This window comes from Octopus bimaculoides, chromosome 2 (genome assembly GCF_001194135.2).
Source record: "Octopus bimaculoides isolate UCB-OBI-ISO-001 chromosome 2, ASM119413v2, whole genome shotgun sequence".
Classification (NCBI taxonomy): Eukaryota; Metazoa; Mollusca; class Cephalopoda; order Octopoda; family Octopodidae; genus Octopus; species Octopus bimaculoides.
This window is the reverse complement of record NC_068982.1, coordinates 178,176,751-178,192,529: the sequence shown is the minus strand read 5'-3', so window position 1 is coordinate 178,192,529 and position 15,779 is coordinate 178,176,751. Positions and strand designations below refer to the sequence as shown.

Genomic DNA, 15,779 nt, shown 5'->3' with positions numbered 1-15,779 from the left:
TATATATATATATATATATATTTATATATATCATCATCATCATCATCGTTTAACATCTGCTTTCCATGCTGGCATGGGTTGGACGGTTTGACTGGCAACTGGTAAGCTAGATGGCTGCACCAGGCTCCAATCTGATTTGGCAGAGTTTCTACAGCTGGATGCCCTTCCTAACGCCAACCACTCCAAGAGTGTAGTGGGTGCTTTTACATGCCACCGGCACGAGGGCCAGCCAGGCGGTACTGGCAACGGCCACGCTCAAATGGTATTTTTACGTGTCACCTGCACAGGTGCCAGTCCAGCAACACTGGCAGCGCCCTTACTCGAATGTTGTTTTTCACGTACCACTGGCACAAGTGCCAGTAAGGCGACGCTGGTAACGATCATGCTTGAATGGTTCTTTTTATGTGCCACTGGCACGGAGTCCAGTTAGCAGCCCTGGCAACGGTCACGCTCAGATGGTGTTCTTAGTGCTCCACTAGCACGGATGCCAGTCATGCGGTGCTGTCATCGAATTTGATTTCGATTTCACTTGCCTCAACAGATCTTCGCAAGCAGAGTTTAGTGTCCAATGACAGAAAGGTTTGCCTCAGTGGGCTGGTTACACGACTGGCATAGGCCACGGACTATGGTCTCACTTGGCTTGTCAGGTTTTCTCATGCACAGCATATTTCCAAAGGTCTCAGTCACAAGTCATTGCCTCGGTGAGGCATAATGTTCAAAGGCTGTGCTTCACCACCTCATCTCAGGTCTTCCTGGGTCTACCTCTTCCACAGTTTCCCTCAACCACTAGGGCGTGACACTTTTTTACACGGCTATCCTCATCCATTTGCACCACATGATCATACCAGTGCAATCATCTCTCTTGCACACCACATCTGATGCTTCTTAGGTCCAACTTTTCTCTCAAGGCACTTATAGTCTGTCAAGTATGCACACTGACATTACACATCCATCAGACCATACTGGCTTCATTCATTGCAAGCTTACACATGTCCTCAGCAGTCATGGCCCATGTTTCACTGCCATGTAGCATGGTTGTTCGTACTTTTTACTCTGAGCAAGAGGCCCTTTGTCACCAGCAGAGGTAGGAGCTCTCTGAACTTTGCCCAGGCTATTCTTATTCAAGCAGCTACACTTTCAGAGCACCCACCCCCGTGGTCACCTAGGTAACGGAAGCTATCAACTACTTCTAGTTTTTCTCCCTGGAATGTGGCAGAAGTTGTTCTCTGCACAGTTTTAGTGTTTATTGCTCCTGAGCATCTGCCACATACAAAAACTATCTTGCTAGTTAGCCTTCCTTTGATATTGCTGCACCTCTTATGTGTCCATAGCTTACAAAGGGCACATCTTATAGAGTTTCTACCTACGCTTTTCTACAGATCAAGCAGGGTCATCTACCTGAAGGGGTTTGTGGTTTGTCTGCCTTCCTACTTATTAGGACTTTGGTTTAAGCTAGGTTGACTCTAAGGCCCTTATATATATATATATATATATATATATGAAGTGAGCTAGGGAAATAGATTCACATACAAATGAGTTAAAGAAAAGATAATTTCACAAGTATTTAATACAAATAACTATCTTATGCTGGGTGAAATGACAAGCACAAGATAAAATTACAAGATTGTTAGAACAGACCTTAGAAAATTAAATTTTATATATCAGATGATGTAAGAACAAGATAAATTAAAAGCAATTGTATTGCAGATTTGTCCAGCTTATAACAGAATGAGAAAATGGTTGTCAAGTTGATATATTGCTATGTTAAATACCTAACATTTTATCTGATAAACATTAATAAAGTATGATTTTTTTTAATCAAGATTATATATAAACAAGACTTCACTCTAACTGAAATCTATAGTATAGAGATATTATATTAATAAAATAAATTATATTAATAAAATAAATTATATTGATAAAATAATTATGAAAGTCAAATAGTTTTTACAGTGTATTATCAAAGCGATTTATTAAAAAAACAAACTAAATAGAACATTTTCTACAATCAAGAATACTACACAAGACAGAAAAAATAGAAATTAGTTTAGAAATATTGTTAATAAGTAAATAAATACCTGGAAACCTACAATTTTTGTTAACCAAGTAAGAAACTTAAGTATGAATAACTTCCCTTGCTTTTAAATTGTTGGTTCGACAGCATTTATGTATATGGCAAGTTCTACAACCACGTTTACAACGTTTTCCCTTCAGGAATCTATCTCATTCGCAAACCATCACTTTACCTCATATTTCAAATCCCACATCAAATCTTTAAAATTTTTTTCTTACTTTTAATTTTAAATCAGAATTAATTAACATATAAGTGTGTATATGTGAGTTGGCGTTAGGAAGGGCATCCAGCTGTAGAAACTCTGCCAAATTAGATTGGAGCCTGGTGTTGCCATCCGGTTTCACCAGTCCTCAGTCAAATCGTCCAACCCATGCTAGCATGGAAAGCGGACGTTAAACGATGATGATGATGATGATGATGATATGTAAATGTGAAAATATATACATTACATTTCCATTCTTTAAAATCTGCTGTTATGCTTCCTGTTGTCATGAATAAATTCACTCCTCGCTCAGGATCACTGTTGAAATCACCACAGAAAACTAATGATATATTCTGACCCTAAAAAAAAAAAAGGAGAAATAATGAGAGACTATTATTTGTGTTGTTTATGTTAAATTATCTTAGATAAGTTAATTTATGTTAAAGTAAACAAGCAATAAAAATAGAACTACTTTGAGATTCATCACATCAAGGAACTGATATTGAATCAAATTTGTTGGATCAATATTATTACTGGTTTGTTGGATCAATATTATTACCAGTTTTTTGGATCAATATTATTACCGGTTTAACAACTGGTAAAGGACCAAGCTGTAATCAGCACATCACATTTCAGACTTAAATGCTCAAATACTGTAGACACCCAAATTCATAACTTGATACTAATATAAGTGAGACATTCATTTATATACTTTCTTCTCTATGAAATTGTCATATGCATAAGAAAGCACACCTCCCTCACTATCCTCTAGGGCAATGCCTTTTCCATTTCGTCTGCTGGGGCCATGGGACAGTCTGACTTACGGGATATTGTATGTCCCACTCCTTGAATACTTAGATCCATGCAATAATTCATTAGCCACAGAGTAAATGGTTAACTATTACAATAAATAAAAGTATATAAACAGATAAAACTTAATATTTTAACTCCTTTAATGTTGGCAGAGCTAATCTGCCTGCCATTTACATAAGAAAAAAGATCATTATTCCTTAAATTTATCACACTAGCTTGGTTTGAATAATTTATAATATTAAAAGGTGACAAATAAAGAGATGGTTGGATAAATGAAAGACCAAACAGTCTACATTCCAATGTTACATCTTGTTCAAGAATAAACAAGTAGCAAGCAATATAGTCCACATGAAAAGAGGTAAATAACGAGTGTTGGTAGATAACTAATTGACTGGCTGGAAGAAAAATAGTTTTAAACATTGTTTGATATACTTCTCTTGCACATTTAATTTCCTACTCTAATGTTTGCCAATGATTTTATGTTATTTTGTGTGTGTGTGTGTGTGTGTGTGTGTGTGTGTGTGTGTGTGTGTGTATGCATGTTTATCATCCTGTTAGAATCATACAAATTTTCAAAACATCTGACTACAGATAACTGATCATCTCGAGTCAAGTAGAATTCTCTAGCTACCAGCATTCGAAGCTATTTCACCTCATCTGACTCTGAAGTCATCAGCTTTAAGACACACAGTTCCTCATGACTCTCAAATTCTTTCCACGCTAATAGCACTAGCAAAGAAGTCAAATCGCTTGTTATTAAAACACATTAGCAAGTATTCCATATCTCTGACCTAACACCAACTTTCAAAACATTCTAACTTCTTTCTCACTTCTAAACCCCTCCCACAACTATCATCCTCTTTGTCCCAATCAGATCAGCTATTACCCACAACAACACACCTCACATTTTCCAACAACACACCACTTCGAAACACTGTTTTGAATGCTGCCAGTTCTTGCAGGAATACTCATGACAGTTAAGGTGCTTTGTATTTGAATGATACAAGACAGTTAAGCAGGTAACCAATACCTATGTACATCTTCTTACACCCCATCATAAGACCAAATCCTACAACTTCACACATCCCCAGTCGTCATGTAAAACTGTGCAACAGTAGTACAAACAAAGAACAATAACAGAAGACCATTGGGAATACAAGCAATACTTTCATGCATCATATGACCTGCTAGTTCTTTCACTGCCTACATTAAAGCCAAAACTTCTTATCCATCTCCAGTAGGAATCACTACTAACTTTGTAGAATCCTCTTAGCTGCCAATTCACAGTTAATATGGCTCTCTATATAGAACTCCTAAAGATAAAGCCACTGCATTTGCTGCCTATCTGGCTTCAAACTCCACATTGGACTCAGACAACAAAACTGCTCCCAATCTCTCCTACTCCATTTATCTCACCACCACAAATACACAGTTGCCATGTGTGGAAATTTATCCTTCCAATCCAACAAGGAAACTAGTCCTAACAAAATCCACTCCATTACCTTCAAACAGTGTGCTCAAAGATCTAGCCCCTTTCCTTGACAAATTTTAATCTTTCAATTTCTACAACAATCAAGGCTGTTGGTATGAAGTTTGCTTCCCAACCACATGGTTTTGGATTCAGACCCACTCAGTGGCACCTTGGGCAAGTATCTTCGATTATAGCCTAAGGCCAACCAAAGCTTTGTGTGTGGATTTAGTAGATGGAAACTGAAAGAAGCTCTCATGTGTGTATGTTTGTGTGCTTGTGTGCTACTGTTTCCTTGCCTTCACATCATGTGATAGTTGTAAATGAGTATCACCATCATGCGAGTGATGCCTTTCATTTCAATCATCTGTGAAAACATTGACATGAGGAAATATTTACTTGGAAACAGGTAAGGGTGGTGACAGGAAGGGCATCCAGATATAGAAAAATCCACCAGATAGCAAACAATTAAATCTTGAAATGATAATTGATCACTCCATATAAGGAGCAAAAAAAATCAGGCAGAATCTCATTTATAATGAATAACAATACAAAAGAAAACAAGAAAATAGCAACATAATAAAACATCATCTGAGAGATAAAAAAAAATCTTATAAAAGTGTCAATAATTTACCTTGTTCTTGTACATTTCTTTTATATGTTCTAAATGCTTCATACAAGCAGCTATCTGTATCAGACGTATGTTATCAGCAGTTGGATAGAAATAAAGATGGGTGTTGGCCACACACAGCAACTGACCAGGCTTATCCAGTGATTCCAAAATTGACACCTGCCAAAAGACAATAAACAGAAATTTGAAATATGTTAAAAAGGATAGAATTAAAGAACTTTACCAAATAAATTTCATAAAATAATATTCAACATTGTTAATAAAATAAAAGTCTCATAAGATCAATACAATCATCATCATCATCTTAATGTCTATTTTTCCATGCTTGCATAGGTCAGACAAAATTATGTTAAAGCAGAGTTTTCTACAACTGGATGCTCTTCCGGATGCCAACCTCCAGCTGTTTCTAAGCAAGGTAATAATCCCCACCTACTGGAAAACAAACAGCTTGGATAAAGTTACATTGGAAACTGGAAACAAACAGCATCATTTGAATGCATTCTTTGTTTACAAACATCATGCGATATCTCAAAAAATCCTGACGTGCTTTGGCAGTAGACTGCAAACAAACAACACGACCTGTATGAATAGTGATACTTTTGTTTACAATCAGCAAACACACATGAAGACAAAGAGAAATATGAACTTACTCGCGTGTGCATGCACACACATGAAGACAAAGAGAAATATGAACTTACTCGCGTGTACATGCACACACACACACACACACATCAAGCTTTTTCAGTTTCCATCTATCAATTTCACACACAAGGTATTGGTCAATTTGCAGTTATAGTATTAAATGCCATTCAACAACATCTAGAAGGATTGAAACCCTAACTATGTGGGTCTGACATGAACCTCTTAACTGAATAGCCATGCCTGCACCTATATCATAAGCTTACAATATTAATGATTCTAAACAAAATAAGATACCAGTGAAATGCTACATATATTAATTAACAAGACAACTAGGTGCAGAAAGGGAATGATGGAACAATGAGGGTCAAAATAGGGATAAAGTAAACCATAATTAGAATGGAAAGCATCATAATTTGGAATGGCCAAGAATAGTATGCTGTACATGTTATAATACCATCAATACTTATCTCAACATAAAACAACGGTATTTCAAAAATAAAGTGATATTAATCTTCACCAATTTAAAGAGATTTTAAACAGTGGTGTTTTGTGGGTGGTGATAAAACAGATGTTGTTAAACAAAATACATTGTGAAAGTTGTGTTTTAGGAGTACAAGAAAGATAATCTGAATCAACAGAGTACTGAAGATGATTAAATATATTTCTCAGCTACCTTTAGTATTTGAAACTCAGAATGTTAAAAGCACCCGGCACACACAGTAAAGTGGTTGGCATTAGGAAAGGTATCCTGTCATAGAAACCAAGCCAAGTCAGACTCTCCAGCTTGTCAGCTCTGGTCAAATCGTCCTACCAATGCCAGCATGGAAAACATGTATGATGACGATGATGATGAAAGAACTAAGGTTTGAAAGTTCTTGCTAAATGCCAAATGATATAGCTCTCAATAAAGAATAAATGAAAAATAACATCATCATTGTTTTGCATCTACTTTCCATGCTGGCATGTGTTGAATGGATTGTCATGATTCAAGGCAGTTCTTATTTGAAATTACCTGCACTCCCAGCTCCCAATGGGCCAGGAAGAGAAACACATCTCTCTTATATTTTTTTATTTTTGGTATGTTTTCTGTGGTTGGATGTCCTCCTAACACTAACCTCTTTATAGAGTGTACTGGGTGCATTTTATTATGGAACCAATAGTAGAATGAAAGAGACATAGAAGTGAGAGTGTGATGGAGAGAAACTAAGTGATTGTGGTGATTGGAATGAGAGGGAGAAACAACCACAGAGGGAGCTGGAGAAAGGGTGATTGCAGAAGATAAACTGAGGTGAAAGGAAGAAGGAAGTGATAATATGACAAGAGCTACAACTTTGCAGGTGGAAAAGAGGGAGAGGTGGACAGGCATAGAAATGGTCAGTGGTAAGAGAGTAATGAATGTCAATAACAAGTTAGTTGGTGAGAGAAAGTGGTCAAGTTGGTGATGGCAAGAGATTGATAGATATCAATAACAGAATGATGTCAGGGAGAGGAAGTAATGGTTAGCAGTACAGGAGAATAAAGCAGCCCCTCCCAGGCTTTGTGATGGGAGGCATAATTACTTAGGCCTTATGAAGGGAGAAAGAAAGCAAGTGTGCTATTATCCATTTGTATGTGCTTCTCCTCAGTTATAATTCAATGGTACACTGTCTTGCAATCTGAAACATTTCAGGTCTCACATCACAAAACATATGTGAACTACTTACTTTCTGCTTCCCATCCAGCAAAGTATACCAGACATCTAGCTTCTTGGTATTGCTCTCTGATGCCCACTTTCTTCCAATCTTTCCAAGCCTATCTTTTTTTTTATTTCTTTACTAGTTCAGAAAAAACAATTATAATATGAAAGCTATTTATAAAACATAATATCATGAAAACTACTTATAGTAAGCACAATTTCCCACGTGGTTCAAAAGCATAACAACCAGTTTTATGCAAGAGCATATACCATAGTTCATCTGGACCAACTGAATTATTAAAGAAGAGCAGATAACTCTACTAGGTTGACACTCAGAGGCCTAGTGAGCACTAAGTGTAAAAGAATGACTTGTGTAAGAGTTGGTCAAACCATGTACAAGAATGCAACAAATTCAATGAAGAATTTAGTGAACAGATAGGTAAGTGTTCACTGGGGCTGTGTTTTTAACTACCATCAAATAAAAGCATCAGATTGCAGGACTGGTTGTCCTTGAAAGCTTTTATATGCTGAAGATCTAAGTCTTCAGAGTAGAAACAGAGCTAAACAAAAAATTTTAAACCGGCTGCTTAGTAGGGAATAAAGCATTGAGAATCAAAACCATAATGACCACAGTTCTAACTATTAATAAAGAACACAAAATTGCAGTGCCATCTGGGAAATGACCTTATTTGATATGTAGGAGATTACCACTCAGTGCAAGAAATGAGTACAGAAAAGGTAGACTGGCTGAAAATGAGGATATTTGATGTACAATAATTAGAAGTAGAAACTATAATGAAATAATTACCTTGGATAGCTTACATTCTCACTAAACAGTTAATAGTTTCTGTTAGGTAATCTCTGTAGTGAGCAAATAATAAGGAAGGGGTAGAAGAATTTCAAGGAGCTCTTGCTTCTGCTGGCAACAAAAGGCATCGGTCATGTAAAAAATAGACCATGTGTAAAAGCTGTTGTTCTAGTTCTTGTTGTTTAGCTTCACATCAGCTCTAACCAAGCAAGTGCATGACCAAAGACATTTCAGCTATGACTATCTCACCTTTATTTTTCATTCACATTGTATTTAAGACTACATTATCCAATGTGTGCACCTTGCACTTTTTAAGACTGTAGGAGTTAGACTTGAGAGATTTGTCTGCTATTTCTAGCAACTACATTGAAGCATGATGCTGTGTAGTGGTAGGTAATAGGTAATGAATGTGAATCAGAGTATAGAGATACAATAGTACCTGGACATTAATAATATCACATTAAATGTTACATTCATGAGACACAACTCTAAGGGTGCAAGAAAAAAATGATTGAAAATACTAAATCTCAGAAGGGAAGTGATAAGTGTAAATGCTTCTGAAGGTCTTTCAGATGATTCATTCACTACCTTCTTCAGAAAGCTAACAGACAATGTAGAGGAAAGTATTCTGCTAAAAAAACACAATAAAATGTATACATCATCATCATCATCATCATCATCATCATCATCATCGTTTAACGTCCGCTTTCCATGCTAGCATGGGTTGGACGACTTGACTGAGGACTGGTGAAACCGGATGGCAACACCAGGCTCCAATCTAAATTTGGCAGAGTTTCTACAGCTGGATGCCCTTCCTAACGCCAACCACTCAGAGAGAGTAGTAGGTGCTTTTACGTGTCACCTGCACGAAGGCCAGTCAGGCGATACTGGCAACGGCCACGCTCGAAATGGTGTCTTTTATGTGCCACCCGCACAAGCCAGTCCAGGGGCACTGGCAACGATCTCGCTCGAAAATCCTACGGAAGCCAGTCAGGCGGTACTGGCAACAGCCACGCTCAACTTACGACTATGAGTGAGATAAGAGGAATTATTCAGACAATGCCATCCTGGAGACATAGAAATTGAAACATCAGTAGAAACAAGGCTGAGTGAATCCCTGTGGTTAATACCTTAAAACTTATATTCAATTTAATTTTGAATAAAAATGTTCTAAGTCATTATTTCTAAAATAGGTACAAGGTCTTACATTTTGAGTGGAGGGGATTAGTCAGTACCATTGACCCCAGTATGTGATTAGTGTTTTATTTTAGTGACCTCAAAAGGATGAGAGTCAAAGTCAACCTTCGTGAAATTTGAACTCAGAATGTAGAGAACTAGAAGAAATTTGAACTCAGAACATAAAGTACCTGAAGAAATATTCAATGCTGTAACAATTCTGCCAACATACCAACCATTAAATACAAGCAACTCATTCACCTATTTCCTTAAATTAATATCCAAAAATAAAAATTCCAAAAGTCTTTGTTGGTTGTAAACAGTAATGTTTAACTAAAAGCTATACAAGCAACTTTCTTATCATATTAATCAGTGTTATGTCAGAACATCTGGCAGACTTTATTGCTTTAAGACAAAATTTAAGAATCAAAGTAATAAAAGTAAAAATATCTTAACTGTCTAAATAATTAGATAAGTTTTTCTTACGATTATAATTTTAGAGACTTATTAATCTCATCTTTAGAATTGAAAAGTATTTTAATATTTACCTCCACATTATGTGTCGATCATTCTGATCTCTGATCAGCATGAAGTGTCTTATTCAAAGTATAAGACCAAAATCAATCAAAATATAGCACAGATATAAATAATTAGAAATTTTCAGATCTTTCATGATGAAATTAATAGCACAAAAAAATGTCTTACCTGTTGGATAGTTTGTTTCTGTAAAACTTTGTGCATTAATTGTTCATTACATTCTAACAAACTCAGTATATCTTTAAACCTGCTGTCAGACTCAATAATTTCAGACAGGACTATATCGTGTTTATCAACCAATCTGAAATGTACCAAAGATTTTTGAGAAATTAAGGCATAAGATTTTAGAGAAATGTGTTTCCAAATATTGATTAAATATATTTAACAGACAGTAATATGATGAGCAATGTAGAGCACAGGCTGGCAAAGAAGATGAAAAAAAATTGCAAGTTACATCAGAAAAGTCAGGGGAGTATGTCTAGGATTGAGAAGATCAGTTGAGCCTGTTTACATTGTTCTGGTGATTACTCTTTTACTTGTTTCAGTCATTTGACTGCGGCCATGCTGGAGCACCACCTTTAGTCGAGCAAATCGACCCCAGGACTTATTCTTTGTAAGCCTAGTACTTATTCTATCGGTCTCTTTTGCCGAACCGCTAAGTTACGGGGACGCAAACACACCAGCATCGGTTGTCAAGCGATGGTGGGGGGACAAACACAGACACAAAAATATATACACACACATACATATATATATATACACACATATATACGACGGGCTTCTTTCAGTTTCCATCTATCAAATCCACTCACAAGGCTTTGGTCGGCCCGAGGCTATAGTAGAAGACATTTGTCCAAGGTGCCACGCAGTGGGACTGAACCCGGAACCATGTGGCTGGTAAGCAAGCTACTTACCACACAGCCACTCTGGCAGTGGAAGGAATTAAGAGCAAGTGAATATTTTCCTTCATGCTCCTGAATAAAGGAAACCCTAACGAAGGTAAAACTCAATTGCTTTACTATTCACACATTCAACCACACAGACATTATTAGTGATATCAATTTTATGAAACAGGTGTGAGGTGAGATTTTATAAAAGACTAGCAGGAACTTATATTGCAATCTCATGACTACTTTAGTTCAGAGGACAAAGGTAATCTAACCAAAGTGTATAAGTCTTTTTAGCAAAAGCAGTTTTTATAAAGTCGAGACTTTTTATTTTTTTTCTGGTAAAAGGCAGATAAAGAAGTAAACACAGTAATATCTTGTTTAGTGAGCCATATTAGCTGCATGTTAAGAAGAGTGAATGGCTCAAATTATTTGAGACAGCAACAAGGCAATAACTGAAGAAAACAGAAAGAAAGTGTCCTTTATCTATTTGGGATACATAATTGTATGTTATTTTCTTAAAGTAATAAGGATAAATTATTTCAGTAATAGTGTTTAAAGCAGGAGAATTGTTATTGCCTAAAAATTAGGGCATTTGTTGTATCACAGGAGATAAAAATAGATAAAACTTTTATAAGCTGGATAAATGTTGTATAGTCCCAGCTAAAATCAGATCAAGCAGTCCTATTACCGAAGATGATCCAACAGTTATTATCCTGTCTTTTATTCATACACACTGTTTCCTGTATTACATTATCTAAAGTGTCCATCCTTTTCATATGATAGTATGGCTTGATTTGGGAGAGATTTGGCTGCATATTTCTGGTAGATTTAGTGACTATGCAAGGATCTCATTAGCTTGTATGATAAAGAGTTTAATAAGTTTAAAGTGGGATTATGAAAAAAAAATATGAATGTTTAATAGAAGCATATGTGATTTATATAAAAACATTTTTACAAACAAGAAAACTTTAATTTTCTTATACACACATACTCTAATATGCTTCCATAGATATAAAGAAAAGCATGGTTGTTAACCTAGCTGGACAAGGACAGACTAATTAGTCAAACTGTTTTTTTTACTGTTTTAATTATTACAGGTTGACATTCAAGGAAAAGGTAGGAAGAGAAAAATAATCTAGCAAATATGCAGCTATTAAAGTGAAAATAAATATTTGGTTTAAGAAGTAAACGTTGTCAGCATATGGGAGACATAATAGATATGTATTGTTTTAACAAAAGAAAAGAAGAAGGGCAAAAAAGGAAAGAAAAAAAAGAGAGAGAAGCTGCATGTATAACACATAACTTAGAAACAGCGCCACAGATGTACCAACACACACGAGATTGAAACATAGCAGACCTCACACACTTCTCATGAAGAATTCCGGAAGAAGTTTCGTGAGACCACTATTGAGACGCTTCCGAAAAAAGAAAACTGTTTGAAAACAGTTTATAGCAGAGACTCCAGCTAAGAAGATCTGAAGAAGGAATTGTAATTCCGAAATATCATCGGACTGTAGATAACCAAATTACAACAGGTATATAGTCCATTTTTTTTGTTTTATAGTGCATTGTTGTACCATTTTAAACCTTTATTCTTTACAAACAATACACAATGCTTCAAGCAAACTACAATACTCTCCTATAATAGATATATTTAAATGTCTTGTGTAGAGTAGAACAAAGTTTATAAAAGCAGTGATCATTGTAGTAGTGAGAAAAGTTGAGGAAAAAATTCTAGCTTCACAGAGGATTAGATTAGGTTAATCAATTATACAGAGTGTACACAAAAAGTGAAGAGAGAGGGATTATAAACCAATTGTCCAAAAAAATTGTTCCTTCTATTTTTACAAGAATTCTAAGAGGCTAGAGACAAAGGATAACATTATGACCAATGCTTCTAATATTAAGGACACTTTTATAATTTTTTTCCTCAAGATCATCTTCATTAAATCATGCTTTGATTGTTTCTATCTAGTCAGGTTTCCTTACTTTATTGAAAATATTTCACTGCAATACATACTAAACTTTTGACACCTACAGCATACAATTTACACTTTGAATTATACTTGCTAAAATGTATTGAAATACAGAATGAGTTAAAACACCTAAGAGTCAACCTTTATAAAAGGAGTAGATTTTCGTGTTGTTTGAAAAGTGTTGATAAAGTGAATGCTATGTGTGAGATCTGAAATAGTCCTTACATTTCATTAAAAGAGAAAATATTAAAACTTACTTGAACTTTGATTTGTTAAAGAATGTTGCACTACCCTCAGGCACTTGACCTGCTTTTAAACAGAGAAGACCTTCAAAACCAGACAAAGACAGGTCTGGTAACAAATCATGCTCAAATACTTTTTTGTCCACTTCTTGAAGACAAATAAGATCAGCATTGTAACCTGGAAGGAAATAATATTGCAAACTATCATAAAACTGAGAGAATTAATAAGCATTATCTTAACTCATGAAATTAAGACAATGTTATGCAAACATCTTGTAATATATAAAATGTTAGCTAATTCAAAGTAAAATATTTTTCTGTTTTTGTAACATTTCAAGGCTAGTCCCGTTAATAGACATTAGAAACAGAAACAAAATATAATTGAGAAGATTGAATTTATTTTTGTTCATTTTGATATATTTTTTCAAGAATAATCTGCACTTTTTTCTCCAAATTTTTAAGTCTAATTATAAGGGGTGCATATTTCCCACAAGGACTAAATGCTACCCATTATTTCTCAGTTAAATTTAATCACCATATTTAAGATGACATAACCAGCATGTATTTGTATCTATTACCTGATGTATAATGTAGAGCTAAGATGAATCTAATAATTTTATATTTTTTCTATGGTAATGATAATATATTAAATATATAGTGCAACAGGCAGACACATCCCATGGAATTCTGCTGTCAGCCTTTAGTATGGAAGACCAAAATTTAAAATTTTCATAGTCAAAAATATTATCTGAATTATTAAATATGAAGATTAAATTAATAAATAACCAATAAGAATAATATACAGATATCATTATCATTGAGATGTGAATATAATTTACAAAAACAAATACTTCTGTTCTTTAAATACTATAAACATTATAATGAAATGTCACCATATATCATCATTGTTTAATGTCCGCTTTCCATGCTAGCATGGGTTGGACGATTTGACTGAGGACTGGTGAAACCGGATGGCAATACCAGGCTCCAATCTAATTTGGCAGAGTTTCTACAGCTGGATGCCCTTCCTAACGCCAACCACTCAGAGAGTGTAGTATATATACATATATATATATATATATATATATATATATATATATATAAAATATGTAAGTATTTGATAACGTAAATATTTCACCAAAAATATATCTCAAATGCTTGTAAGTATGCTTTTGTGCTGGTGAACTTTTTACTGGTTGACTTTACACCAGATATACATTTACATCCTACAGTGGAAAAGCTCAACGGTCATATTCAAATTTGCTTATAGTTTTAAAGATAATTGAACTTTTTCAATGTCTATTAGACAGCAATCATAATATATCTGACTATACACTTTTTTTTAGATGTCATGTCCTAAAGAAAAATTCAATGAATAAATATGTTATAACTAATTTACTCAGTAAAGCTACAATGTCAAAAAATAGATCTGATTAATTCTATAAAGATCAATAAACTTCCATCTCCATGTAGTTTTTAATAGTTGAAAGAGAATCTTTTTTTTCTTTTTTTTATCAGAACAATAATAATAGAAAATCTGGCAGGACATCAATACAAAAGTAAAGAAGAGAGCTTACTGAAGCTTAAGATTAATTTTTATCATCAATTCCTGAATCAATAGATATATTCAGTTTACCTGTGATTTCCTTTAATAGGAGTGGAGTTCTGTAATCAATATTGAGAGCATAGGCAGGACAATAGGGATACAGTTGTTCCCTACTGAAGTCTGAATCCGAGTAAAGGTCCGCCAGGATGTTATAGGTTACTACTCGTATTCTGAGAAACAGAAAGAAGAAATTAATACAGAGATTTATTTTACTGGTTTTTACTATTCATATACATTTTTCTCTCCTAACTTCAATGAGTTTAAAACATGCATAATGATAAAAGAACTGCAAAGAAATTTTGTGATTAAGAAATTGGCTTTCTAACTACATAGTTTCAGATTCAGTCCCACAATACACCAGCTTAGATAGATGTCATCTACTCTAGCCCCAGACCAACCAAAACCTTGAGAATGGATTTGGTAGATGGAAACTGAAAAAAAACCCATCGTGTGTGTGTGTCTTTCTCTCTCTCTCCTTGATTTGACATTGTGAAAGTTGTAAACAAGTGTCACCACACAAGTGTCACCACACAAGTGTCACCACACAAGTGTCACCACACAAGTGGCATCATTTGCTTCCAATCCTCTGTGACAACATATCAGGTCCTGAAGAAATATCACCTTGCTTGGAAACAAGTGAAGTTTGGTGACAGGAAATGCATCTAGCTATAGGAAATTGTTTCGACAGAAAATCTGCCTGACCCATGCAAGCATGGAAAAGTAGACATTAAGATGACGATGATGATATAGTGTGGTATACACACACACACACACACACACACACACACACACACACACACACATATTTATTATATCTATATATATATATATAGATATATGTGTGTGAGTAGTGTGTGTGTCTATATATCTATATATAGGAACTAGTTTCGGACAGTCAATGCGCTAGAAATAGCAGCATACCAAAAACGTGAGCGGGCAAGACATTTAAAATCACCTAAAAAAGCTACCAGATTTTATAATAATATTTAACCCATTACTCATGTTCTCATACTGAATATATAAGTCGCAGTAAATATTT

The 15,779-nt window shown here is 35.0% G+C and overlaps 1 protein-coding gene across 1 annotated transcript in view; it reads right to left on the bottom strand.

Annotated features, from left to right (window-relative positions):
- LOC106882813 (2',5'-phosphodiesterase 12) overlaps nt 1-15,779 on the bottom strand; it is a 41,306-nt gene that overhangs the window by 1,236 nt on the left and 24,291 nt on the right. The window contains exons 2-6 of the mRNA XM_052965764.1: nt 14,771-14,910; nt 13,150-13,312; nt 10,195-10,327; nt 5,192-5,347; nt 2,524-2,635 (exon numbers count right to left, since the gene is read on the bottom strand). Of these exons, the coding sequence (XP_052821724.1) occupies nt 2,524-2,635; nt 5,192-5,347; nt 10,195-10,327; nt 13,150-13,312; nt 14,771-14,910 (704 nt within the window). The remainder of the gene's footprint in view (nt 1-2,523; nt 2,636-5,191; nt 5,348-10,194; nt 10,328-13,149; nt 13,313-14,770; nt 14,911-15,779) is intronic.